The 27,226-nt window shown below is 42.2% G+C and overlaps 1 protein-coding gene across 1 annotated transcript in view; it reads left to right on the top strand.

Moving 5' to 3' along the window:
* The first annotated feature begins 2,718 nt into the window (after positions 1-2,718).
* Positions 2,719-27,226, top strand: part of LOC116972123 (E3 ubiquitin-protein ligase RNF114-like) — a 35,903-nt gene continuing 11,395 nt past the window's right edge. Inside the window, exons 1-4 of the mRNA XM_033019478.1 lie at positions 2,719-2,991; positions 12,904-13,057; positions 15,592-15,704; positions 22,299-22,422. Coding sequence (XP_032875369.1) covers positions 2,861-2,991; positions 12,904-13,057; positions 15,592-15,704; positions 22,299-22,422 — 522 coding nt within the window. The 5' untranslated portion in view covers positions 2,719-2,860. The remainder of the gene's footprint in view (positions 2,992-12,903; positions 13,058-15,591; positions 15,705-22,298; positions 22,423-27,226) is intronic.

The raw sequence follows: 27,226 nt of genomic DNA, 5'->3' as shown, positions 1-27,226 counted from the left end.
CCAGCATGACATTTTCACTGCACCCAATGTCAAGACCTTCAAGACCAAGCTGGAAACAATCGATATTAAGACGCTGACTTCTAAGGCCCACTTTAATATTTAATTGTGACTTTGCACATGACCCTCCTAATGTATGCAACAACCAGTTATGGTGATTGTACGTACAGATACAGATATTCAGGGAATAGAGGGATAAGAGTGTGCAGGCAAACAAGACATTTAACTTGGCACAGACATTTCGGGGCGAAGGGCCTTTTGCTGTGGTCTATTATTCTGTGTTTTAATGTTCATGGATGATAACAGGGGAACGTTTAAAAGACATTTAGATTGGCTCTCGACTAGAAACGTCAACTATCCATGTTCTCCAGAGATGCGGCCTGACCCGCTGAGTTATTCCAGCACTTTGTGTCCTTTTGTGTATTAACCAGCACCTGCAGTTCCTTGATTCCAGAATCAAATGAGTCACACCATGTAGGCCCTGCCTGTGGTTAGCCCATATGCCTCTCAACCTATCCTATCCATGTACCTGTTTGTTTCTTCAGTGGTGCGACAGTAAAAGCCCTGTCACACTGTGCGAGCTGACCCACGAGGTACCCCGAGCGAAAGACTCGTGGTTGTGTAGGGGATTTTAAGTGTATGATCAAGAGTTTAGCCGAGTTCCCACGGGTTTGACGAGGTTTGCCGTTTACTTGTCATTTCTGCGATGTTCCAAGTTCGCCTCCCGAGTTACGAAGTTCCTCTCCCGAGTTACTCTTGAGCCAACCGCTCATGAAGGTTGAATGAAGGTCTGTTTTAATAAGCAACAGTGTTTAAAATGTTTAACCCAGCAGCCAAGTGCAGGGTGGCGATCTGAAACATGTTCTCCACAGATGTTAGTTCAGCACTTTTGTGTTTCAAGACAACAGCACCAGGGTAGTGGGAGATGGTGGTGGAAATATTGAATGGAACACAAGCCTTACTGTACTGTAGACTCTGCAGAAACCTGGTGGGTATGAGAGGTTTAGAGGGATAGAGGCCAAATGTGAGACAAGGTCATCCCTCAGCTTCCTGCACTGCAAAGAAAAAACAACTCAAACCTATCCACCTTCTTCTTGCAACCCAAGCCCTCCAGGAAGGGCCCAGCTTGGAATGAACAAGGACTGAGGGTTTTTTTTCCGTGCTGTAACACTCTATGACCCCCCATAACCAAACCATGTAAATCTCTCAGAGCGGGTGCCATTCTTGACGCGCATGGAGATTGTGACAGAATCCCTGGTCTACAGGCAGGACACAAAGTTGGCGATGTATCGGATTCACAGGGACATTGGCCACCCCCTCGCCTCTCAGAGTATTTTTTCCCCCTACATTCTTCCTCTATTTGCGAGGCCTCCCTTTAACTGAAACACTCCACTTGATCGCTCTCTACCGCAGGGATTTGCTCCCACATTTGCCCCCCCCCCGGTCTCACACACATGGAATTAGTTCTTCTATATACACGGTTTAAAGACCCATATCAGGTTTACAGCTTAATTTCCAATTCATCTCACCCCCAATCCAAAAGAAAATCACTCCACAGTTCATTTTTAAAGAAAACATGCCTTAAGGGGACTGCAAAGAGTTAATAATGTTTGCCACATACACTTCAGTAGTATATAAGTCTGTATATTTAATTCAAACATCAACATAAAATGGATTTGACACAAATGTTCACTGTCACCATTTTAATATGGTAGTAAAAACAGAGAAACATGTAGAGAGTTTATAATAATGACGACATAGGTTAGTGAACGACAGTCTTGTGTTTGAGTGATGCAAACCAACCTGTGCCCTGACAGGGATTACACCAGGCATTTATCTATTCCATCCTACCATTGACTTATTATTTGAGGAAATTCACACCATGCCACACATCACCATTGCAGGTCGACCTAATTTCAGTGTTTAGTTACAACAGGCAGATTACTTAAACAATCCTAAATATTGTCAGATAATTTTTTAACCTGGGGGCTGTAAGTGGAAACAAATGGAAAGTTTATTTAGAACATAAACCCAGAAAAATAATTGCTTTACCCAAAGAGTGACAAATGTTTGGAATAATAGAAGAGTCCAAATGAAATCATGATAGTTGTAGACTCACGAGTCTCGAAGGTAAACGCACGGGCGACTACGTTCTTTCAACGTGTTTAAATGTTTCAATTTTTAACTTCAAGAGTACATTTTACTCGGGGAAAACTTTAAACATGTTTGAATTTTATCAAGTTTCAAGGGTACCTGCCATTAGCGCCACGAGTCGCTAAATTGCGTCCACGAAATCCGACGTTCCCGCTACGTTAATTGTTAGTGATTACCACAAGTTACATTTGTTTTAAACTCGGGGTACCTCGTGGGTCAGCTCGCACAGTGTGACGGGTTTAACTGTCTCAACTATCTCCTTTGGCAGCTCGTTCCATACACGCACCTCCCTGTATGCAAAGATGTTACCCCTCAGGTTCCTATTAAATATTTCCCTTCTCAGCTTAAACACCTTAAATAACACCTTAACCGTTCTACATTGAGATGGATACAAGGTTTAAAGGGGGATGCGCCAAACGCTTGCCAATGGAACTGACTTCGTTATAAACGCTAGCATGGACGAGGTGGAAGGAAGGGCTTGTTTCTCTGCTGTGGGACTTTCCGAGGGCAGATCAGGCAATAAGGTTTGCTTCAGCGGGTAGATTGTGCGGGCGGAATATGGACTTGAGTTGAGTGGAGACACTGCCAGGGAAAGTTGGCCGGGAGTTTCCCCGTCTCTGCTCGGTTGATATAGGCTGCAACCCTTGCACTTTCGTTTCACTTATGACTTCGCCAGTCAGCGTCCCGCCCTCTGCACCGGGAAGCCGGGATGGGTAACACAGCGAGCCGCGGTGGCGAGGAGCAGATGGAAGAGATGGCCTCGCGGGGAGCGGAGGATTTCGAGTGCCCCGTGTGTTTGCAAGTGTTGGAGAGACCCGTGCGGACCCAGTGCGGGCATGTGTGAGTCTCGGCTTCTTCTCTCTCTCTCTGGTTTACTCCAAATCTCCTATTGTAGAACCTGTCAGTGCAAGAGCAATAACATGTACAAACAAGGAACCGCAGATGCTAGTTTACAAAAAAAATAGAGCATTGGAGCAACTCGGCGGGTCGGGCAGCATGTTCTCTGGCGACGTGGATAGGTGACGATTCCGGTCGGGAGCCTTCTTCAGACTGATCGTAGTAGGGAACTGCAGATTCTGAGTTTACAAAAATAAAGGACATAAAGTGCTGGAGTAACTCAGCGGCTCAGGCAGCATCTCTGGGGAACATGGACAGGTATCTGAAGAAAGGTCCCGATCAGAAGCGTCACCTATCTAGGTTTTCTGGAGATGCTACCGGACCCGCTGAGTCCTGCACTTTGAGTTATGTTGGGGAACGGAGAGGGAGGGGGTGAAACGGGAGGAAACATAGAAAATAGGTGCAGGAGTTGTCCATTCGGCCCTTCGAGCCAGCACCGCCATTCAATATGATCATGGCTAATCATCCAAAATCAGTCCCCCTTTTCGGCTTTTTCCTCATATCCCTTGATCCTCAGCCCACAGAGCTCAATCTAACTCTCTCTTGAAGGGACTGCAAGATGTTCCGTTGCTGTAGCGCACGTAAAGATCCCACCATTGGTTTCAGTGATGTAGGTTGGAGGGTAAATATCGGACATCCCCGGGGGTGGCAGCCCAGTCCTCCTCTGTTGCGGAGAGGTCAGGATATCTATTCTGCCCCTCCCATGGCCCATCAATACTGGCCCGCTCGGTTGCCTCTGAGGAGGGACTCGAACATTTTCACTCTGCACCAAAGGAGGTGCCACTGTGACAAAGCAGGTTGAACTGGTAAAGAGTTTCAGCTTTTACACTAATATTACATCCTGCTTTAAAGACGACAGAAAGTCGGATTAAAGGAGTCTTTTTCAGGCTGGGAGGATGCAAATGGTGTCGGTTGGAGTCAAGAGTGTTAATTGTCATGTCTGTGGACAAGGGAACAATTAAATTCTTACTTGCAGCAGCATAACAAGTCTGTAAACAAGTAAACATAGTACAGGTTTAGGTATAAACAAAGAACTGTATGTAGATGCTGGTTTTGAAACATAGAAAACAGGGGCATGAGTAGGCCATTCGGCCCGTCGAGCCAAATATGAACATTGCTTTTTTTTTTTTTTTTTTTTAAGAGGTTAATACAGTACAAAACAATACAGTGGTACCAACTTTTAGGTGCCAACTATGTCATAACGTAATACATTCTATGTACAACCTCTAGTTTTATGTTTTTGAAAAGGAAGTAAAAAAACAAAAAATAGAGAAGAAAAAGAGGAAAAATAGATAGTAGAAAGTAGAAATAGGAGAAAAAGACCCTTAAAAAATAAATTTTCAAATCTTTGTTCGGAGATGTAAATCTATCCACGACCTGACCTGAAATCAGTAAACTTTACGGTACTGCTGCATCACATGATTCCAAAAAGTCGATGAAAGGGGATCCTTAAGAATTGATCATATTTATCTATTAGACGGAGTCTAATTTCTTCAAGGTGTGCTATGTCCGTCATATTCCTAATCCACATTTTAATAGTTGGTATAGCTGTATTTTTCCAAAATTTAAGTATCAATTTCTTTCCAATTATTAACCCATAATTAAAGAATACTTTTTGGTCCTTATTTAAATTGATATCTTCTACTATTATTCCAAATATAATCCATTCCGTATTAGGTTATATTCTTGACTTGAAGAACTTTGTAAACATATCAAATATATCGCTCCAAAATTTATTCAACTTTGTACATCCTACAAATGAATGTGTTATATTGGCATTTTGAAACAAACATTTATCGCATCTGGGAGAAACGTTTGGGTAGAATTTATTCAACCTCGTTTTTGAATAATCTGGTCTATGTAATAATTTAAATTGAATTAAATTATGTCTTGCATTAATGGAACAATTATGTGTGCTCATCAGATACTTTTGATGATGATGATGCATTTTATTTGCTGGCGCCTTTCTGGACACTCAAGGACACCTTACAGGACATAAAATCACAATACATTTATCAATAATAAAATCAAGTTGATTAAAAACAAAAAACAAAAAAAACAAAAAATACACAAAACATTTTAAGTCATTAAAATCAGGGTGAACATGGTGGAAGTTATGTCGGGTATGCTAATCTAAACAGGTGTGTTTTGAGTTGTGATTTGAATTGATCGATAGTGTCCAGGTGACGGATGGGAGGTGGGAGAGTGTTCCAGAGACGTGGGGCAGAGCAGCTGAAGGCTCTGGCACCCATGGTGCTGAGTCTAAATGTGGGGACAGTTAAAATTGCAGCTGAGGAGGAACGAAGTGACCGGGAAGGAGTGTATGGTAGCAGCAGGTCAGAGAGGTATTGGGGAGCAAGGTGGTGTAGGGCTTTGAAGGTCAGCAGTAAAATCTTGTAGTTAATCCGATGGTGCACAGGGAGCCAGTGGAGCTGAGTGAGGATGGGTGTGATGTGGTCCGATGATCTGGTGCAGGTGATGATCCGGGCTGCAGAGTTCTGAATGCATTGGAGGCGATGAAGAAGTTTATTGGAGGTGCAAGTGAGGAGGGCGTTGCAGTAATCGATGCGGGATGTGACCACAGCGCGAATGAGGACTTTTGTATTGTCTTTGGAGAGGGAGGGGCGGAGTCTGGAGATGTTGCGGAGGTGAAAGTATGCAGAGCGTGTGATATTGCTGATGTGGGGGCCAAAGGAAAGTGTACTGTCCAGAATAACACCGAGACTTTTGACATGGGAGGAAGTGGGTATGGGTGAGCCATCAACTGAAATGGTGAACGGGTGGGTTTTGGAGAGTGTGGACTTTGAGCCAATTAGCATGATTTCCCATCTATCTTTCGGGATCTTTATCATTAGTTCATGTTCCCAATCTTCTCTTAGTGCCTCTGTTGAGGGTAATTCTCTATTTAATATATTATTATAAAAATATGATATTAGTTTTTGTGAATCAGCCTTAATATTCATTGCTTCTTCTAAAGGGTCTAAAAATATAGTTTGAAATCTATGTATATATTTCTTCATAAAGTCACATATCTGTATATATTTAAAATATTGTTTATCATTCAGTTTAAATTTTGATTTTAATTGTTGAAATGATAACAATTTGCCCAATTCATACACATCTCCTTCTTTCCTAATCCCCAGTCTATCCCATTGTTTATATGTTTTGTCAATAAGAAATGGTTTGAATGCAGGATTGTTCAATATTGGGGTTAGTACTGATAGATTATTTAATTTCAAGGATAATTTTATTTGTTTCCAAATTCTTATTGTATTGTGAATAATTGGGTTCTTCTTATATATTATACTATTCAATTTTATCGGTGAGAACAAGATCGTTCCTATATCGTACGGGAAACACTCCTCTTTCTCCATTCTTATCCATTCCGACTGGTGAGTGGAACTATCCAACCAGTACATTATGTTCTTAATATGCACTGCCCAGTAGTAATACGTAAAGTTATGTAATGATAAACCCCCAACTTCTTTAGGTTTACACAAATGCTTTCGTTGAATTCTGTGTGCTCTATAATCCCATATAAAATCTGTGATATTAGAATCTAGTTTTTTGAAAAAATATTTTGGAATATATATTGGGATCGCTTGAAACAAATATATTAATTGTGGTAAGAAAGTCATTTTTATAGCGTTAATTCTACCTATCAATGAAAGCGGGAGCGTTTTCCAAAATTTAATCATAACATTCAGTTTATTTAATAGTGGCATAAAATTGGCACTAAATAATGATTTGTATCTTCTCGTAATTTGAATACCCAAATACTTGAATTTTTCTGTTGCAATTTTGAAAGGGAATTTTAATAAGTGTCTCGCATCCTGTGGTTTTAAAGACATAATTTCGCTTTTATTCCAATTTATTCTATATCCTGAAAAAGAACCAAATTCCTCAATTAGTGTTAATAAGGTGGGGATACTCGTTTGTCTATTAGTAATATATAAAAGAATATCATCAGCATAATGAAATTTTATTCTTTGAGTCCTTAGTATTATATCCGTGAATATTCGGATGATTTCTAATTTTTTCAGCCAGCGGTTCTATCATAAGGGCAAATAGCAATGGTGATAAGGCACAACCCTGCCTATTACCCCTTGATAAATAAAATTTTGGAGATAACATATTATTAGTTAATATTCTTGCCGCAGGTTTATCATAAAGTAGTTTAACCCATCTAATAAAATTCTCTCCCGTATTAAATTTTTGGAGTACCTTATATAAATACTGCCATTCTACCTGATCAAATGCCTTCTCTGCATCCAGCGTAACGACTGAAATATCTTCAATGTCCTCTTTGTGAGAGTACATTATATTGAAAAGCCTTCTCAAGTTATTAAATGATTGTCTTTTGGGTATAAATCCCGTTTGATCCGGGTTTACCAATTTGTTAATATAATTATTCAGTCTTCTTGCTAGAACTTTTGCTAAGATTTTTTGATCCATATTTAGAAGTGATATAGCTCTGTAAGAACCCAGTTCATCTAAATCTTTATCTTTTTTTGGTATAAGCGTTATTGTTGATTCTGCTAAAGTTTCTGGTAGTTTATTTTCGGTATAAGCCTGCGTGTATAAGTTGAGCAATCTTGGTACAATTGACTCCTGAAATCGTTTATAAAATTCATTACTAAAACCATCTGGTCCTGGGGTCTTCCCAATTTTCAATGAGTTTATTATTTGTTTTATTTCTTCACTAGTAATCCGTGCTCCTAATTCCTCTTGTTCTAAACTATCCAATTTAGGGAGGTTGCAATTATCTAAAAAATTTGTAATTTTACTATCATCAGTATTTATTTTAGTTGTGTATAAATTATGATAAAATTGGGCAAACCTTTTATTAATATCCTTTGGTAGTGTTAGAAGCTCACTCTTATCAGATTTAATTTTAGTGATAGTATTTTCCTTTTCTTGTTGCTTCAGTTGCCTCGCTAATAATTTATGTGGCTTATCCCCAAATTCGAAGTGTGCCTGTTTTGTAATTTGGAATAGTCTTATTACTCTTGCCGATAATATTCTATTGAGTTTATATTTCAATAAGGTTATCTTATTATGTTTATCTGTGGTTGGGTCACTTGCATTGTCCAGTTCTAGTGATTTTATTTCCTGTTCTATCCTCTGAAGTTCTGTTTTATTTTCTTTATTTTGAAAACTTTGATAAGAGATTATAGCACCGCGAATGTATGTCTTAAAGGTTTCCCATAATAGCGATACAGAAATACCCGGCGTCTCATTTATCTCAAAAAAAATTTTTGTTTGTTCTTTTATATACTCATAACCTTGCGGGTTATTTAATATTTGTGCGTTGAATCTCCAAAAAGGTTTTATATCCGGCATTCCCTCGATTTTAAGTATAAAAGTCAGTGGTGAAAGATCGGAAATAATACTATTATGGTATGATGGTTTAGTCGTATACGGGATTAATTTTGTATCCAATAAGAAATAGTCAATTTGTGAATAAGTTTTATGAGCCGATGAGTAAAACGAATATTCCCTTCCAATTGGGTTTGCTATTCTCCAAACGTCAGTTATGTTATTATTTTTTATATAAGTATTTAAAAATTCACAGGTCTTAGTTTTAACAAGACACTTCCCTACCTTTATTGATTTATCTAAATATGGGTCTATAACACAATTAAAATCTCCCTCCATTATTATATTTGGATAATTATGCTCTGCAATTATATCTACTATTTTCTTAAAAATTTGGGGGTTATCAAAATTAGGCGCATAAATATTTATCATAGTTAATGGTGTATTATAAATTTCTCCCGTGACTATAACGTATCTTCCCTCTTTATCAGATATGGACTTCTTTAATTTAAAAGGTATACGTTTCCGAATTATAATGGCCGTGCCTCTTGCTTTAGAAGTGAATGCGGAGTAGTAGGTTTGACCTATCCAGTTTGCCCTTAATCTGATCTGAGTTTGTCGTTTCAAATGCGTTTCTTGTAGGAAAGCAATATCCATGTTTAATGATTTTAATTGTGCCAGAATTTTACCCCTCTTAATTGGCTCATTCGCACCTCTAATGTTCCAACTATAGAAAGTGAGACCTCCGGTGTTTATTCGACTATTATCTTGCATTGGCTATTATTACCAGAATGTATGATTCATGTGATGCAGCCAAGTACCTCGAAATCCCGAGTCCAGTGTTGCCCTTCATAATTTCTGCACTAGTTTTACATCTCCTGGCACTATTAAACATAATTAAGGGAAAGAGAAAAACATAAAATGAAGTGTTCATAAACATTGTTAAATCATACAACTCATAATAGTGAATAAACAAAAAAAGTGAGTGTAAGTTATCAAAAAAGCGATATCTTACAAAAAATGTTACAAATATCTTACAAATAGGTGGCTAAGATTAATTTTAAATTGACCTCCGTCGATGGAATTATGCACTGGGCTTTGCCCCCACTAGTAAAGTATCATCCAACGTTAGTCGGTTTCCTCTACTTATAACCAATATTATCATGTCAGGTCGATTAATAGCTAAAAAATTTAAAATAAAATAGAAGAAAGGCTAGAAGATTTAAAATAAAATAAAATAGAGTTATTATGGGTTAAAGTACCTCGTCATTAATCACACTTTTCATTAGCCTGTATGTTAGTTAATTCATAATTAGTATTTAGAATATCTGTCTAACCTCCCCCATCCTTCCTACTATATAGTTAGTCATGTTAGTATAATACATTAAACCTTTATCGTTAATTAAGTTTATTGCGTATATATAGTTAATTAGTTAGTTAGTTATATGCTGTATATGTAAATAATAGATCATATAGTAATATGATCATTGCTGATCGTCCAAAATCAGTACTCCGTTCCTGATATTTCCCCATATCCCTTGATTCTGTTTATACCAAGGATAGACATAAAGTGCTGGAGTAACTCAGTGGGTTAGGCAGCATAATGTGTGACATTATGGGCCGGGACCTTTCTTAAGACGCAAGGTTCAATTTTAGGTGTAGGTTTGTAAACTTGCGTGAATCTGAAGAGCAGGAGGGCAAACCAACTGGACATCACTGTAAACGTACATCGATGACAATTGACAATAGACAATAGGTGCAGGAGTAGGCCAATTGGCCCTTCGAGCCAGCACCGCCATTCAATCTGATCATGGCTGATCATCCCAATCAGTACCCCGTTCCTGCCTTCTACCCATATCCCCTGAATCCGCTATTTTTAAGAGCCCTATCTAGCTCTCTCTTGAAAGCATCCAGAGAACCTGCCTCCACCGCCCTCTGAGGCAGAGAATTCCACAGAATCACCACTCTCCGAGAGAAAAAGTGTTTCCTCGTCTCCGTTCTAAATGGCTTACTCCTTATTCTTAAACTGTGGCCCCTGGTTCTGGACTCCCCCAACATCGGGAACATGTTTCCTGCCTCTAGCGTGTCCAAGCCTTTAACAATCTTATACATTTCAATGAGATATCCTCTCATCCTTCTAAACTCCAGAGTGTACAAGCCCAGCTGCTCCATTCTCTCAGCATATGACAGTCCCGCCATCCCTGGAATTAACATTGTAAACCTACGCTGCACTCCCTCAATACCAAGAATGTTCTTCCTCAAACGAGGGGACCAAAACTGCACACAATACTCCAGGTGTGGTCTCACTAAGACTCTGTACAACTGCAGAAGGATCTCTTTGCTCCTACGAATGGCTTTCTTTTGTGTTTTATCACTCTATGACAATAACATAAAGGATTAAGGACATGGTTTAGGTTTATTATTGTCACATTTATTGAGGTATAGTGAATGTCTTTGTTTTGCATGCTGTCCAAACAGATCAGATGTACTAAACATACTGCAAATACAGTCAAGTGAAACTCAGATCAATGGATAAAGCAAATGGGAAGATACAGAGAGCAGAATGCAGTTCTCAGCATTGGAGTGCACCAGATCCATTGTGATCAGGTTGCAATACACGTAGATAATGCATAATAAAGTACAATTCAATCAATTAATAAGCACAGTTCTGGCCACCATCAGACCGTGGGCAGGGGCATTCCCAGGGGAGGATCCCAGGCTAGGGATTCCCTCTCTGCACAGTGGAAACAGGCTGGAACTCTCTCACTTTGGTTTCACTTCTGCCTCACCGGCGTCCGGCTTGTCCTCCACCCCGGTCAGTTATAAGTTCCCGCTTATATCAAAGATCAAATGACGGAGGCTCAGAGAGTGGTGGACACTGTCTGGTCCATCACAGTTAGTGACCTCCCCGTGCCCGAGCCGGCTGTGTGCCCCTTTTCCGGGTTTAGGTCCGCACCCGGTTGGTTTTAGAGAGGGACTACGCGCTGTCCACGGGCACCCTAGGGGATTTCAGGAGCCGTTGGGCACCGCGGGGGGGTGGAATGCATCCTTAATAAAGAGGAAATAATGGTTTAACTTGTTTTGTTTTACTTGTATTGTGGTGGTGGGTTTGTTTTGAATAATTTCGTATTATAAATAGGATTGTAAATACTTGAATAAAACTATTAGTGGTTTAAAAAAAAGGTAGTGACCTCCCCACCATCGAAGGGATCCCGAGTCGAGTCAAGAGCAAAGAGTGTTTTATTGTTACACTAGACCAAGTAGGAACTGTTGGGCCCCTTTCCCCCAATGCAATAATCCACCACTCACCCATTCCCCCAATGTAACCGTTTCCACCACTCACCTGTCACACGGGAGGCCTGGTCCCTCAACGCAACCCATTCCCCAACGCAATATTGCACCATTAACCCGTAGCCCCCACGGAAAAGGAGAGTGAGGGAGAAGTGAGGGAGGGAGTGGGGGAGAGAAGAAGGAGAAGAGGGGAAAGAATAGGGAGGGTAAAGAGGAGGGGGATGAGGGGAAATGACTGCGCAGTTGAGGGCTATGGGTGAATGGTTGAATATTGTGTTGGGTGAATGGGACCCAACTGGTCCCACTAGGTCTCCTGATATTACTTAAACTCTCATCTTGTTTGTTTGGCTGTGTGTTTCTGTGATGAATGCAGAGTGTGATCCTGAAATTATGCCAAAATGGTACACGATAGCGCTACAAATTTTGGACCACCTTACTCACCATTGTCCTGTGGTGTGCATTAGCCAAGTTTTGTTCAGATTGATGTTATATTTTGCAAGTTATTCACATTTTAAACTTTAAAAAATTTACTTTTCACCCGAAAAACCCAATTCCACTTGCCCTGCCCCTGCCCGTTATAATGTTACAAATGACAGGACTCCCAATGCAATGAGAGATTTGTTACATTGTTGTAAGGAGAGGGAGGGAGTGGAGGGGGGGGGGAGGGGATGAGGATGAGGATTGTTGTTTAATGTTATTGAAACATTGTTTTTAGTGGGGGAGTGGGATGGGGAGGTGAGGAGTGGGGGAGGGGACGAGGAGAGGGGAAAGTAGACGGAGGGTGAACAGGAGGGGGTGGGAGTGCTGGGGGATGAGGGGGAATGAGCTGTGCATGTGTAGTTAGGGGCTATGGGTGAGTGGTGGAATATTGCATAGGGGGAATTTGACCCAAAGGGTCCCACTTGGCCAAGTTCTTAAATAAAAGTTAGTTTTGCTATAAACACACGTGTTTCCATATAACACAGATCTTGCAGCGAGGGCATTTATCTGCATATAGACACAAAAAGCTGGAGTAACTCAACGGGTCGGGCAGCATCTCTGGAGAAAAGGAATAGGTGACATTTTGGTTGGTTTCGAGAAGGCTCGACCTGAAACATCACCTATTCCTTTTCTCCAGAGATGCTGCCTGACTTGCTGAGTTAATCCAGCTTGTGTCTATCTTCTGTGTAAAACCAATATCTACAGTTCCTTCCGAGGCATTTGCTTGCACCTTGACTCTGTTTCTCGCTCAACTTTTCCTTCCAGATTTTGCCAGGAATGCCACACGATAAATTACAGGATGAACGGTGGGAAATGCCCGCTGTGCCGGCGAGAAGTTTGTCTGACGGATCAAGTCGCCATGGACATCGAGCAGCGGATGATGTCCAAGAGAGAGAAGTGTCGGGGCTGTGGCAACACTGTGAGTCGATCCAGCAAGTCCCCTTGGTTGCGGCATCTCAATGAGTAGCAAAGGGCTTCCCATCCTTACTCTGAGACACACCATCCGCACGCAGTGCAGACCCACCACTAAACTATTTTGTAAGGCTTGGGTGCGGGTTTACCTCGTTACTCATGAGGTTCCACCGCCAAGGCTTGTATTTCTTGCCCATCTTTAACCACCCTTGAGAAAGCACGCTACAGAAGACCGAACTTTGGTTCGGTCACGTTTGGAGTTTTATGTGCAGTTCAAGAGCGGCGTGGTGGCCCAGTGGTAGATTTGCTGCCTTACAGCGCCAGGGACCTGGGTTTGATCCTGACTACAAGTGTTGTCTGCATGGAGTTTGTATGTTCCCCCTGTGACTGACGGTTGGCGTGTGATCGATGGTCGGCGGGGACTCGGTGGGCTGAAGGGCATTTCCATGCTATGTCATTAAATACAAAAAGGTCATATTCTAAAATAAAAGTTAGTTTTGCTACAACACGTGTTTCCATATAACAGAGATCTCGCAGCGATGGCATTTATCTGCATATAGACACAAAATGCTGGAGTAACTCAGCGGGTCAGACACACCAAGTGGGTTTTCTCTGGGTGCTCCGGTTTCCTCCCATATTCCAAAGACATGCAGGTTTGGAGGTTAATTGGCTTCTATAACTTGCCCCGAATGTGTAGTGTGGCAAACTTGGAAAAAACAGAACTAATTTACGGGTGATCGTTGGTCGGCATGGACTTGTTGGGCTGAATGGACTGTTTCCACACTGTATCTCTGGCTACCCCATTAGAGTAAAGATGTGGAGGCTTGGGAGAGGATGCAGAAGACGTTTACCAGAATGCTTAAGAAAGAACTGCAGATGCTGGTAAAATCGAAGGCAGACACAAAATGATGGAGTAACTCAGCGGGTGAGGCAGCATCTATGGAGAGAAGGAATTGGCGACGTTTCGGGTCGAGACCCTTCTTCAGACTGATGTCAGGGGAGGGGGCAGGGCAGAGAAAGAATGTAGTTGGAGAAAGTAAGACTAGTGGGAGAACAGGGAAGGGATGGAGAGGGAAAGCAAGGGCTATCTGAAGAAGTCAATGTTCATACCGCTGGGGTGTAAACTACCCAAGCAAAATATGAAGTGCTGCTCCTCCATTTTGCGCTGAGCCTCACTCTGACAATGGAGGAGGCCCAGGACAGAAAGGTCAGATTGGGAATGGGAGGGGGAGTTGAAAGGGAGGGGGAGTATACCAGACTGCTGCCTGGATTAGAGGGTATTGGCTATAAGGAATTGGTTAAACAGAGCACAATCTTGGATTGTTTTCTCTGGAATGTCAGAGGTTGAGGAGAGACCTAATGGAAGTATATACTGTAAAACTATGAGATGCATACATAGGGTAGACAATCAGAAGCTTTTTCCCCTCGGGTCGAAATGTCAAAGACTTGAGGGCACAGCTTTAAAGCGAGAGAGGAAATGTTTAAAGGTTAGACACAAAATGTGGGAGTATCTCAGCGGGCCAGACAGCATCTCTGGAGAAAATGGATAGGTGACGTTTCGGGCCGGGACACTTCTTCAGACTTCCTCAGAAAAAGTTTAAAGGAGATGTGCGGGAGATTATTGGGTACCTGGAATGCGCTGCCAAGGATTGTGGTGGAGGCAGATGCGATAGAGGCTTTTAGATAAGCACACAGATTATACAGGCAATGGAGGGGTAGTGTGCATGCTGAGGAGATTAGTTTAACTTGGTATTGTGTTCAGCAAGGACAATGTGGGTCAAAGGGCCTGCTGTATGTTCTGTGTTCCATGCGGTGGTAAATCGCCCTCTCAAACACATGTTGTACCTCTGGTGAAGGGCCCCCCACTGTGCCATAGGTGAGGAAATCCCAGGATTGAGACCCAACAACCATATGTTCAACATGGACATTGTGTGCCAAATGGCCTGTTCCTGTGCTGTACTGCTCCATGTTTAAATAGTTAGGGTCCGGAATGCACTGGCAGTGGGTTTTTGGTTTAGTTTAGTTTGGAGATACAGCGCAGAAACAGACCCTTCGGCCCACCAAGTCCGCGCTGACCACCGATCCCTGTACACAAACATTATCCTACACGCACCAGGGACAATTTACAATTTTACAGAAGCCAATTAGTCTTCAATCCTATACGTCTTTGGAGTGTGGGAGGAAACCAGAACATCCAGAGAAAACCCACGTGCTCACAGGGAGAACGTACAAACTCCGTACAAATAGCACCCGTAATCAGGATCAAATCTGGGTCTCTGGTGCTGTAAGGCAGCAACTCTACCGCTGCACCACTGTGCCGTCCTCGGGTTGCAGTAGAGGAAGATTTAATTCCATCCACAGGGCTATGTGAGGAAGACATGGATGTGGGTCTCGGATTGCTCTCCCATTGGGCCAGTACGGAGTTGATGGACCGAAAGACCTTTCTCATTCCAAGATTCTGTGGTTAGAGGTATTTGGAGATGATGACACTAATGCTGAGGAATGGTCATGTTGACTGAGTGTTTGCCATATGTTGTCCAGGTGAGGTTGTCCGCGTTGAGGGAGCATGCAAGAAGCTGCTCGAGGTATCTGGAGGAGGATCACCTGGAGACTGAAACCTGCCCTCTGCCCCCGACAGGTCCTGCCTCACACAGGTAAGATGGGAGTCCACAGGACTGACCTGTGTTTAGATTCATTTTGTTTTCAGATATAACGAGGTGCCAGCCCTTCGGCCCACTAAGATCGTAGAAAACCCACATACGTCATGGGGAGAACGTACAAGTTCCATACATCATGGGGAGAACGTACAAGTTCCATACAGACAGCATCACAGGCAGGATCAAAGCTGGGTCTCTGCCACTGTAAGGGAAGCAACTCTACCGCTGCACCACCATGCCGTCCATGTGTGTCATCCCAATTGGGCCTGGACAGACCCAACCCCATTGATGTACGACACACCCTGGGAAAGACTGTTGTTAATGGATGGACCTTGTAATAGATCAGGAAGTTTATACATTCTGCTGATGGTGCTAGCACCTTCTTTATTCCGACTTAAACCCCGGTGTGAGAAGCACAGCAGTAGAGCTACTGCCTCACAGCATCAGAGACCCGGGTTCGATCCTGACTATGGTTGCTGTTTGCAAGGAGTTTTTATGTTCTCCTGTCACCGCGTGGGTTTTCTCCGGGTGCTCCAGTTTCCTCCCACACTCCAAATACGTTCAGGTTTTTAGGTTAATTGGCTTCTGTGAATTATGAATTATCCTTAGAGTGTAGGATAGTGCTAGTGTACGGGGTCATCACTTATCAGCGTGTCCTCAAGGGCCGAAGAGCCCGTTTCCACTCGAAAGTCTACAGAGTGAGACAAGGGTCAAGAGTCAACAGGGTTTAATTATCATAAGGATCATAGGGTGAATACAGAGTCTTTTACTCAAACTAACCAACATTGGTTTGAGATGAGACAGGAAAGCTGCAACAGGAAGCTGAGGGGCAATCTTTTCACACAGAGGGTGAGGGGTACATGGAATGAGCTGCCAGAGGTGGTAATTGAGGCAGGTATTATAACGGCATTTAAAAGACACATACACAGGTAGATGGAAAGGTTTAGAGGGATATGGGCCCAACGTGGGCAAAAGGGACTAATTTAGATGGGGCATCTTGGTAAGCATGGACCAGTTGGGCCGAAGGGCCCATTTCCATCCTGTATGGCTCTATGGCTCTCAGGTCCAAGTGAAGGAGCTCCCATACACTGCTCTTATCGAGGGAGTTCCAAAATCTGGTCCCATTGACGAAAAAAGGAACGGAAATAAAGGGCGGCACAGTGGCGTAGCTGGTCGAGCTGATACCTCACAGCGCCAGACACCTGGGTTCAATCCTGACTTTGGATGCTGCCTTTGTGGGGTTAGCAATTTCTTCCTGATGAAAAAGTTACTTTTATAACAATCAAACAGGTTAGCTTGTTAATAAACAGACAACTCAAAATACGTTTGGTAGACCAGTTCAAAACTTTACTTATTATCGGCCGATGGAAGTGGCAGGGAGAACCCCAGTCAAGTGAGCAATACAGACTCTTGGCAGTCTTCTGTCCACTTTCCTTAACAACAGAATTACATTGTATTACTAGACTAAGTGGGACCCGTTGGGTCCCAGCATCACACAGGAGGGCTGGTCATCCAACGCAATATTCCACCTCTCCACCAATTCTAATATTGGTGGCCAGTTGGGGTGGGGGGGGGGGGCTTTCTGGAGCGCTAGTATGGGTGTTGTGGGCTGAAGGGACTGGTTTCCAGAGGGCTAGTATGCAAATTGTGCGCCAAATGGATTCTTGGGCTGGCGTCTCAGTCAATCAAGCCTGTTGTGCTGGCAACTCACTCACTCACTCGCGGCTGGTGGGCTGGTAGTTGACTCACGGCTAATCCTTGAAATTCTATTTCAAGCAGGGTATAAGGCCACCAAATTCAAGTGCAGTTTCTTACCACTTCTAGCAGGGTGCAAGGCCACCAAATTCAAGTGCAGTTTCATACCATTTGAAGTAGGGTGCAAAGCCACTAAAGACAGCGAGTCGTGACCTCTCCCTCCTCCATCTTGCAGAGACTGAGCCACACCCACATTTCCGGGTTTTATAACCCCTCCCCCCCCCACCGGAAAAGGTGTGGCTTTCATGGAGTGATTGACAGGAGAGAGATTCTCAACATTTAAAAAAAACTAATAACACTTTTATTTTCATTGATGGGAAGAATTCTCTGCATCTGCTCAGCGGAGGGGGACTGAGTAAGATGGCCAAAAATCACAGCCGTAAGTGGTAGCGTTTTATCTAAAATCAATATACAGTGCAAACAGGAAGTAAGTGCATTTACAGTAGTGCCTTTTAACTTCAAGCCAAAGCACCCAAGCCACCATTTGCAGTAAGTAGTGCCTTTTAACTTCAAGCCATTGCATCTAAGCCACCATTTGCAGTAAGTAGTGCCTTTCAACTTCAAGCCACACCCAAGCCACCATTAGCAGTAAGAGGTGCCTTTCAACTTCAAGTCAAAGCTCCCAAGCCACCATTTACAGTTAGTGCCTTTCAACTTCATGCCACCATTTGCAGTGCCTTTCAACTTAATGCCAAAGCACCCAAGCTACAATTTGCAGTAAGTAGTGCCTTTCAACTTAGTGCCAAAGCATCCAAGCCACCATTTGCAGTAAGTAGTGCCTTTCAACTTCAAACCACAATTTGCAGTAAGTAGTGCCTTTCAACTTCAAACCACAATTTGCAGTAAGTAGTGCCTTTCAACTTCAAGCCAATGCACCCACGCCCCCATTTGCAGTAAGTAGTGCCTTTCAACTTCAAGCCACCATTTGCAGTAAGTGGTGTCTTTCAACTTCAAGCCACACCCAAGCCACCATTTGCAGTAAGTAGTGCCTTTCAACTTCAAGCCAAAGCAACCAATCCACCATTTGCAGTAAGTAGTGCCTTTCAACTTCATGCCACCATTTGCAGTAAGTGGTGTCTTTCAACTTCAAGCCACACCCAAGCCACCAATTGCAGTAAGTAGTGCCTTTCAACTTCAAGCCAAAGCAACCAAGCCACCATTTGCAGTAAGTAGTGCCTTTCAACTTCAAGCCAAAGCAACCAAGCCACCATTTGCAGTAATAGTGCCTTTCAACTTCAAGCCAAAGCTCCCAAGCCACCATTTGCAGTAAGTAGCCAAGCCAACCAGGGGAGGGGGAGGGGGGGGGGGGGGAGAGGGGGGCAGGGCGCGCTTTCTGGAGCACTAGTATGAACCATTTTAGAACGAATAGACATTTTTTTTGCAAGCTTTAGAACCAATAGAGACACATTTTGCAAGCTTTAGAGCCAGTAGACATTTTTTGCAAGCTTTAGAACCAATAGTCATTTTTTTGCAAGCTTTAGAACCAATAGACATTTTTTGCAAGCTTTAGAACCAATAGACATTTTTTGCAAGCTTTAGAACCAATAGACATTGTTTTGCAAGCTTTAGAACCAATAGACATTATTTGCAAGCTTTAGAAGCAATAGACACTTTTTGCAAGCTTTAGAAGCAATAGAGACACTTTTTTGCAAGCTTTAGAACCAATAGACACTTTTTGCAAGCTTTAGAAGCAATAGACACTTTTTGCAAGCTTTAGAACCAATAGACATTTTTTGCAAGCTTTAGAACCAATAGACATTTTTTTGCAAGCTTTAGAACCAATAGACATTTTTTTGCAAGCTTTAGAACCAATAGACATTTTTTTGCAAGCTTTAGAACCAATAGACATTGTTTTGGAAGCTTTAGAACCAATAGACATTGTTTTGCAAGCTTTAGAACCAATAGACATTTTTTGCAAGCTTTAGAAGCAATAGACACTTTTTGCAAGCTTTAGAAGCAATAGAGACACCTTTTTGTAAGCTTTAGAAGCAATAGAGACACCTTTTGCAAGCTTTAGAAGCAATAGAGACACTTTTTGCAAGCTTTAGAACCAATAGACATTTTTTGCAAACTTTAGAACCAATAGACATTTTTTTGCAAGCTTTAGAACCAATAGACATTTTTTTGCAAGCTTTAGAACCAATAGACATTTTTTTGCAAGCTTTAGAACTAAGACATTTTTTGCACGCTTTACAACCAATAGAGACACTTTTTGCAAGCTTTAGAACCAATAGACATTTTTTTGCAAGCTTTAGAACTAATAGACATTTTTTGCACGGTTTACAACCAATAGAGACACTTTTTGCAAGCTTTAGAACCAATAGACATTTTTTTGCAAGCTTTAGAACCAATAGACATTTTTTTGCAAGCTTTAGAACCAATAGACACTTTTTTTTGTAAGCTTTAGAACCAATAGACATTTATTTGCAAGCTTTAGAACAAATAGAGACACTTTTTGCAAGCTTTAGAACCAATAGACATTTTTTGAAAGCTTTAGAACCAATAGACATTTTTTTTGCAAGCTTTAGAACCAATAGACATTTTTTTGAAAGATTTAGAACCAATAGACACTTTTTTGCAAGTTTAGAAACAATAGACACATTCTGCAAGCATTTTAGAACCACTAAGGGCACTTACATTTGAGTAGACATGTGTTCAGTGTTATTCACAGCTCAGAGAAACGTGACCCTCTGCCTTCCTCCAGCTTGCAGACACTGATTGAGGCACACCACTTCCTGGTTTTATAGTCCCTCCCCCCTGCCGCCAGCGGGGGCAGCAGAGAGAATGGGGAATTTTGTAAAAACATTAATATCTCTGTCATTTTTAATCGACGGGAAAAATCCTCGGCACACATGCGGCAGAGGGGGGGATCTGAGCAAGGTGGCCAAAAATGACGGCCGTAGGTGGCGGCGTTCTCTCGGAAATCGCAGCACAGATGGCCAAAACCGGTCAAGAACAGACTTTTAGTAATATAGATAGATAGATATAGTGTTTTTTTGTCACCTTAGCACATTCCACAAACATTAGTCATGGTCAGAGGTACAGAGAATAAAGGTTACTACAGGATACGTCACATCAAAGGCATCTTGTCATATGGTACAAGGACTTTACATATCAAAGGCATCGGACATTTGGTACAAGATATCTTACATATTAAAGGCATCAACCATTTGTCAGTACCCCTTAGTGGGATCAATCTGGCTTCCTCTCTTGTCACTTGCACACCTCAAAGATATCGGACATTTGGTGCAAGGTATTTTACATATTAAAGTCATCGGCCATTTGTCAATACCCCTTAGTGAGATCAATCTAGCTTCCTCTTTCGTCAAATGGTGGACAAATGTTATAATTATTCATTATCTCAATACACAGCAACCTGAGGCAAGCCTAGACTTGCCTTTCTGTATTAATCTACTGGAGAAAAGCCTAATTTGAGACTAAATATAAGCTGTAAGTTAGCCCAGGAACCCATTTAATATGTTCTTATATTTTTAACATAATTCAGTCTTATCATTCCATCCTTTTATCAAAATTTTTATAACAACTACAGTCCTTGCCACATTACGTACGAAAGATAGTACAACTAGTAATACAATCAATCCATAGTGGACAATAGTTCCCCAAGTCCCTCCAAATATATTCAATGGCCACCAACCTCCCCCGGAGCTATAATCATGGAATTCAGCTCCTACCTTCCTTATTTTAGCTACTTCCATTCTGATATAGGCAGCCAAGTTGGCAATGTTGGAGGAAGCATCGGGAATAAAAGTGCAACATTCTCAACCTATTATTGCACATGTCCCTCCTTTTTCTGCTAGGATAAAATCTAAGGCCATTCTGTTTTGTAATACTACAGTCCTCATAGCGACCATCTCAGCTGTTACCTCTTCTACCTCCTCCTGGGTTGCACTCAAGGAGATGGCAGTGTCATTAGCAAGTGTCTCTAATGCGGAGGCCATATTAATTAGTTCCCGTGACACTATTATACTACCATAGAACGGGAAGAGGATCATAAAAAGTTGTTCAGCCTTCGTTAGGCTTCGCTTGGAAATCCCCGTGTGCTGGTGCAACTGGTTCATGCTTCTCTTGTGTGGCACTGCATATGCAATATAACAATGCCCCGTCACAAACACACCTTCCCAAAAATACACCAGTGCCTTAGTTGTGGCAAAAACAGGTAGATTTAACTGGCCTTTGCGGATCTCTTACTGTCTGTAGTCGGGGTATCTCTGCTGCGCTTGTCATGTTTGATTCCAATCTTGTTTAAAGGGAGGTGTGTACCATCCGTTAAATGTGGGTTAGTCCACAAGTTTGCCATTCTGAAGGAAGTCCAGTACATGTGGGCCACCCCAGAATAAAAGAAGGGTCAATAGCCCATTGTCCTTTCTTGTTTCCACAAACTGTTCACAGTCAATCAAATATATCCAACGACGATGATCTTCAATCTTCAGGCATGATTTATCACAAAGAGGGTGGTGGGTGCCTGGAACCTGCTGCCAGTTGTGGTGGTGGAGGAGGCAGATATGATAATGGTGTTTAAGAGGCTTTTAGATAGTGGGTGGAAATGTTAAATACTTGAGGGCATAGCTTTAAGCTGAGAGGGGGGGAAGTTTAAAGCAGATGTGCCAAGCAGGTTTTTCTGCATATTATGGTTGGTACCTGGAATGTGCTGCCAGTGGAGGTGTTGTCCTTTGATCAGTGAAGTAGGGGTTAGCCTGGCGCATCGCAATGCCGTCTGCTCCTTCCACTGCCGCTCGCTGCTGATGCCGTAGGGTTGTCGGCGCTCCCGCGAAAACTACAAAACTAATATAGGGTGACCATTCTTTTTACTTACAGGGAACCAGCAAGATCGCCGGTGACCTCAGCCTACACCTGCCCTTGCTGCCACGAGAGGAACTTTGATGCCATCGGCCTAGTCGATCACTGCATAACAAACCATTACTTTGAACCCCATCGAGCGGTGGGTGCATTAACGTGAGATCTTTGTCCCATCAAAACATGTATAGAGTGGGAATCAAAGGTGTTATGTTCGTATTCACCTTGTATGTAATATTACAGTATTATAATAGATTACAATATATTATGTATAATATATACTGTATAACTATATTTATAATACTTACTAGACTAAGTGGGACCCGTTGGGTCCCAGCATCACACAGGAGGGCTGGTCATCCAACGCAATATTCCACCTCTCCACCAATTCTAATATTGGTGGCCAGTTGGGGGGGGGGCTTTCTGGAGCGCTAGTATGGGTGTTGTGGGCTGAAGGGACTGGTTTCCAGAGGGCTAGTATGCAAATTGTGCGGCAAATGGATTCTTGGGCTGGTGTCTCAGTCAATCAAGCCTGTTGTGCTGGCAACTCACTCACTCGCGGCTGGTGGGCTGGTAGTTGACTCACGGCTAATCCTTGCAATTCTATTTCAAGCAGGGTATAAGGCCACCAAATTCAAGTGCAGTTTCTTACCACTTCTAGCAGGGTGCAAGGCCACCAAATTCAAGTGCAGTTTCATACCATTTGAAGTAGGGTGCAAAGCCACTGAAGACAGCGAGTCGTGACCTCTCCCTCCTCCATCTTGCAGAGACTGAGCCACACCCACATTTCCGGGTTTTATAACCCCTCCCCCCCCCCCACCGGAAAAGGTGTGGCTTTCATGGAGTGATTGACAGGAGAGAGATTCTCAACATTTAAAAAAAAACTAATAACACTTTTATTTTTCATTGATGGGAAGAATTCTCTGCATCTGCTCAGCGGAGGGGGACTGAGTAAGATGGCCAAAAATCACAGCAGTAAGTGGTAGCGTTTTATCTAAAATCAATATACAGTGCAAACAGGAAGTAAGTGCATTTACAGTAGTGCCTTTTAACTTCAAGCCAAAGCACCCAAGCCACCATTTGCAGTAAATAGTGCCTTTTAACTTCAAGCCATTGCATCCAAGCCACCATTTGCAGTAAGTAGTGCCTTTCAACTTCAAGCCCCACCCAAGCCACCATTAGCAGTAAGAGGTGCCTTTCAACTTCAAGTCAAAGCTCCCAAGCCACCATTTGCAGTAAGTAGTGCCTTTCAACTTCATGCCACCATTTGCAGTGCCTTTCAACTTAATGCCAAAGCACCCAAGCTACAATTTGCAGTAAGTAGTGCCTTTCAACTTAATGCCAAAGCACCCAAGCCACCATTTGCAGTAAGTAGTGCCTTTCAACTTCAAACCACAATTTGCAGTAAGTAGTGCCTTTCAACTTCAAGCCAATGCACCCACGCCCCCATTTGCAGTAAGTAGTGCCTTTCAACTTCAAGCCACACCCAAGCCATCATTTGCAGGAAGTAGTGCCTTTCAACTTCAAGCCACTATTTGCAGTAAGTAGTGCCTTTCAACTTCAAGTCAAAGCTCCCAAGCCACCATTTGCAGTAATAGTGCCTTTCAACTTCAAGCCAAAGCAACCAATCCACCATTTGCAGTAAGTAGTGCCTTTCAACTTCATGCCACCATTTACAGTAAGTGGTGTCTTTCAACTTCAAGCACACCAGCCCAATTGCAGTAGTGTCAAGCCACACCCAAGCCACCAATTGCAGTAAGTAGTGCCTTTCAACTTCAAGCCAAAGCAACCAAGCCACCATTTGCAGTAAGTAGTGCCTTTCAACTTCAAGCCAAAGCAACCAAGCCACCATTTGCAGCAATAGTGCCTTTCAACTTCAAGCCAAAGCTCCCAAGCCACCATTTGCAGTAAGTAGTGACTTTCAACTTCATGCCACCATTTGCAGTATGTAGTGCCTTTCAATTTCAAGACACACCCAAGCCAAGCCAACCAGGGGAGGGTGGGGAGAGGGGGGCAGGGCGCGCTTTCTGGAGCGCTAGTATGAACCATTTTAGAACGAATAGACATTTTTTTTGCAAGCTTTAGAACCAATAGAGACACTTTTTGCAAGCTTTAGAACCAATAGACATTTTTTGCAAGCTTTAGAACCAATAGACATTTTTTTGCAAGCTTGAGAACCAATAGACATTTTTTTGCAAGCTTTAGAACCAATAGACATTTTTTTGCACGCTTTAGAACCAATAGTCATTTTTTTGCAAGCTTTAGAACCAATAGACATTTTTTTGCAAGCTTTAGAACCAATAGACATTTTTTGCCAGCTTTAGAACCAATAGACATTGTTTTGGAAGCTTTAGAACCAATAGACATTGTTTTGCAAGCTTTAGAACCAATAGACATTGTTTTGCAAGCTTTAGAACCAATAGACATTTTTTGCAAGCTTTAGAACCAATAGACATTTTTTGCAAGCTTTAGAAGCAATAGACACTTTTTGCAAGCTTTAGAAGCAATAGAGACACTTTTTGCAAGCTTTAGAAGCAATAGAGACACTTTTTGCAAGCTTTAGCAATAGAGACACTTTTTGCAAGCTTTAGAAGCAATAGAGACACTTTTTGCAAGCTTTAGAACCAATAGACATTTTTTGCAAGCTTTAGAACCAATAAACATTTTTTTGCAAGTTTTAGAACCAATAGACATTTTTTTGCAAGCTTTAGAACCAATAGACATTTTTTGCCAGCTTTAGAAACAATAGACATATTTTTGCAAGCTTTAGAACCAATAGAGACATTTTTTTGCAAGCTTTAGAACCAATAGAGACATTTTTTTGCAAGCTTTAGAACCAATAGACATTTTTTTGCAAGCTTTAGAACCAATAGACATTTTTTTGAAAGCTTTAAAACCAATAGACATTTTTTTGTAAGCTTTAGAACCAATAGAATTTTTTTGCAAGCTTTAGAACCAATAGACATTTTTTGCAAGCTTTAGAACCAATAGACATTTTTTGCAAGCTTTAGAACCGAGACATTTTTTGCTAGCTTTAGAATAGACATTTTTTGCAAGCTTAACAACCAATAGAGACACTTTTTGCAAGCTTTAGAACCAATAGACATTTTTTGCTAGCTTTAGAACCAATAGAGACACTTTTTGCAAGCTTTAGAACCAATAGACATTTTTTGAAAGCTTTAGAACCAATAGACATTTTGTTGCAAGCTTTAGAACCAATAGATATTTTTTGCAAGCTTTAGAACCAATAGACACTTGTTTGCAAGTTTAGAACCAATAGACACATTCTGCAAGCATTTTAGAACCACTAAGGGCACTTACATTTGAGTAGACATGTGTTCAGTGTTATTCACAGCTCAGAGAAACGTGACCCTCTGCCTTCCTCCAGCTTGCAGACACTGATTGAGGCACACCACTTCCTGGTTTTATAGTCCCTCCCCCCTGCCACCAGCGGGGGCAGCAGAGAGAATGGGGAATTTTGTAAAAACATTAATATCTCTGTCATTTTTAATCGACGGGAAAAATCCTCGGCACACATGCGGTGGAGGGGGGCTCTGAGCAAGGTGGCTAAAAATGACGGCCGTAGGTGGTGGCGTTCTCTCGGAAATCGCAGCACAGATGGCCAAAACCGGTCAAGAACAGACTTTTAGTAATATAGAAGATAGTGAAAATATATAGTAAATGTAAATGTACATATGTATATATACAATATTGCATACTGTATAGACAGTAAATGTTGATGTAGTAAATAGACAGTAATATTTCAATTGTACAACATTAGTTGAATTATTAACCAGTAAGTGAAAAGAAATGCAAAAATGCTGGAAATCTTCAATAAAAATAGAAAATGTTGTAAATATTCAATGGGTCTGGTCGCATGTATGGGATGTTTCTCTTCCCACAGAGGTGGCCTGGCCAGCTGAGTGTTTCCAGCGTTTCCTGCTTTTATTTATTCCCAAGGGAAAACTGATTGATGGCTGGAATGGGATTTGCTCTCGGCTCCACAGTGGATGTATATGACAAAAGAACTGGTGGCTGCAGTTGGATTTGAAACCCCAACTACACAGTGGGCATGTCCTACAGAAAACTGGTTCATGGCTTGAATGGGATCTGAACTCCCAACTACATAATTTAGAGGTGAAAGTGTTTCTGACTGATTCATGAAATTCCACGCTGTCCGAAAGAAATCTCTGACTTTCAGTCTATGGGGTAAGAGAGCTCCAGAAATTACCCTGTTCCAAAATGTCAAATAGTCAGAGTTGGTTTGTGTGGGTTAGGGTGGGTTTAGAGGATGGGTCCGAGCCGAGAGTAGGCGGTGGAGTTTCTGCTTGAAAGACACAAAGTGCTGGAGTAACTCAGCGGATCAGGCAGCATCTGTGGAGGGCATGTTTAGACGACCTTTCATGAGTTCATGTCATAGGAGCAGAATCAGGCCATTCAGCCCAACGAGTCAACTCCGCCATTCAATCATGGCTGACCTGTCTTTCCCTTTCAACCCCATTCTCCTGCCTTCACCCCATAACCTTTGACACCCTCACTAATCAGGTTTCGGGTCGAGACCCTTTTTCAGAAGGTATGCTTTCTTCCATACCCAAGAGTTCCTTGTGTCTCCATTTTACGGCTCCACTGTGATATCTCAAAGTATGCCTACTGTGAAGAAGTTCTTCTTCTAGACTGAAGAAGGGTCTCGATCCAAGATATCGCCTGTCTATATCCTCCTCAGATGCTGCCTGACTCGCTGAGTTTAGTTTGGTTTAGTGATACAGCACGGAAACAAGGCCTTGGGCCGACCGAGTCTGTGCCGACCAGCGATCACGCTGTTCACTAGCACTACCCTACACACTAGCACTACCCTACACACTAGCACTATCCTACACTCTAGCACTATCCTACACACTAGCACTACCCTACACTCTAGCACTACCCTACACACTTGCACTACCCTACAC

Source organism: Amblyraja radiata, chromosome 4 (genome assembly GCF_010909765.2).
Source record: "Amblyraja radiata isolate CabotCenter1 chromosome 4, sAmbRad1.1.pri, whole genome shotgun sequence".
Lineage (NCBI taxonomy): Eukaryota > Metazoa > Chordata > Chondrichthyes > Rajiformes > Rajidae > Amblyraja > Amblyraja radiata.
Note: the sequence above shows the minus strand (reverse complement) of the source record. Positions and strands in the feature narration are given on the sequence as shown.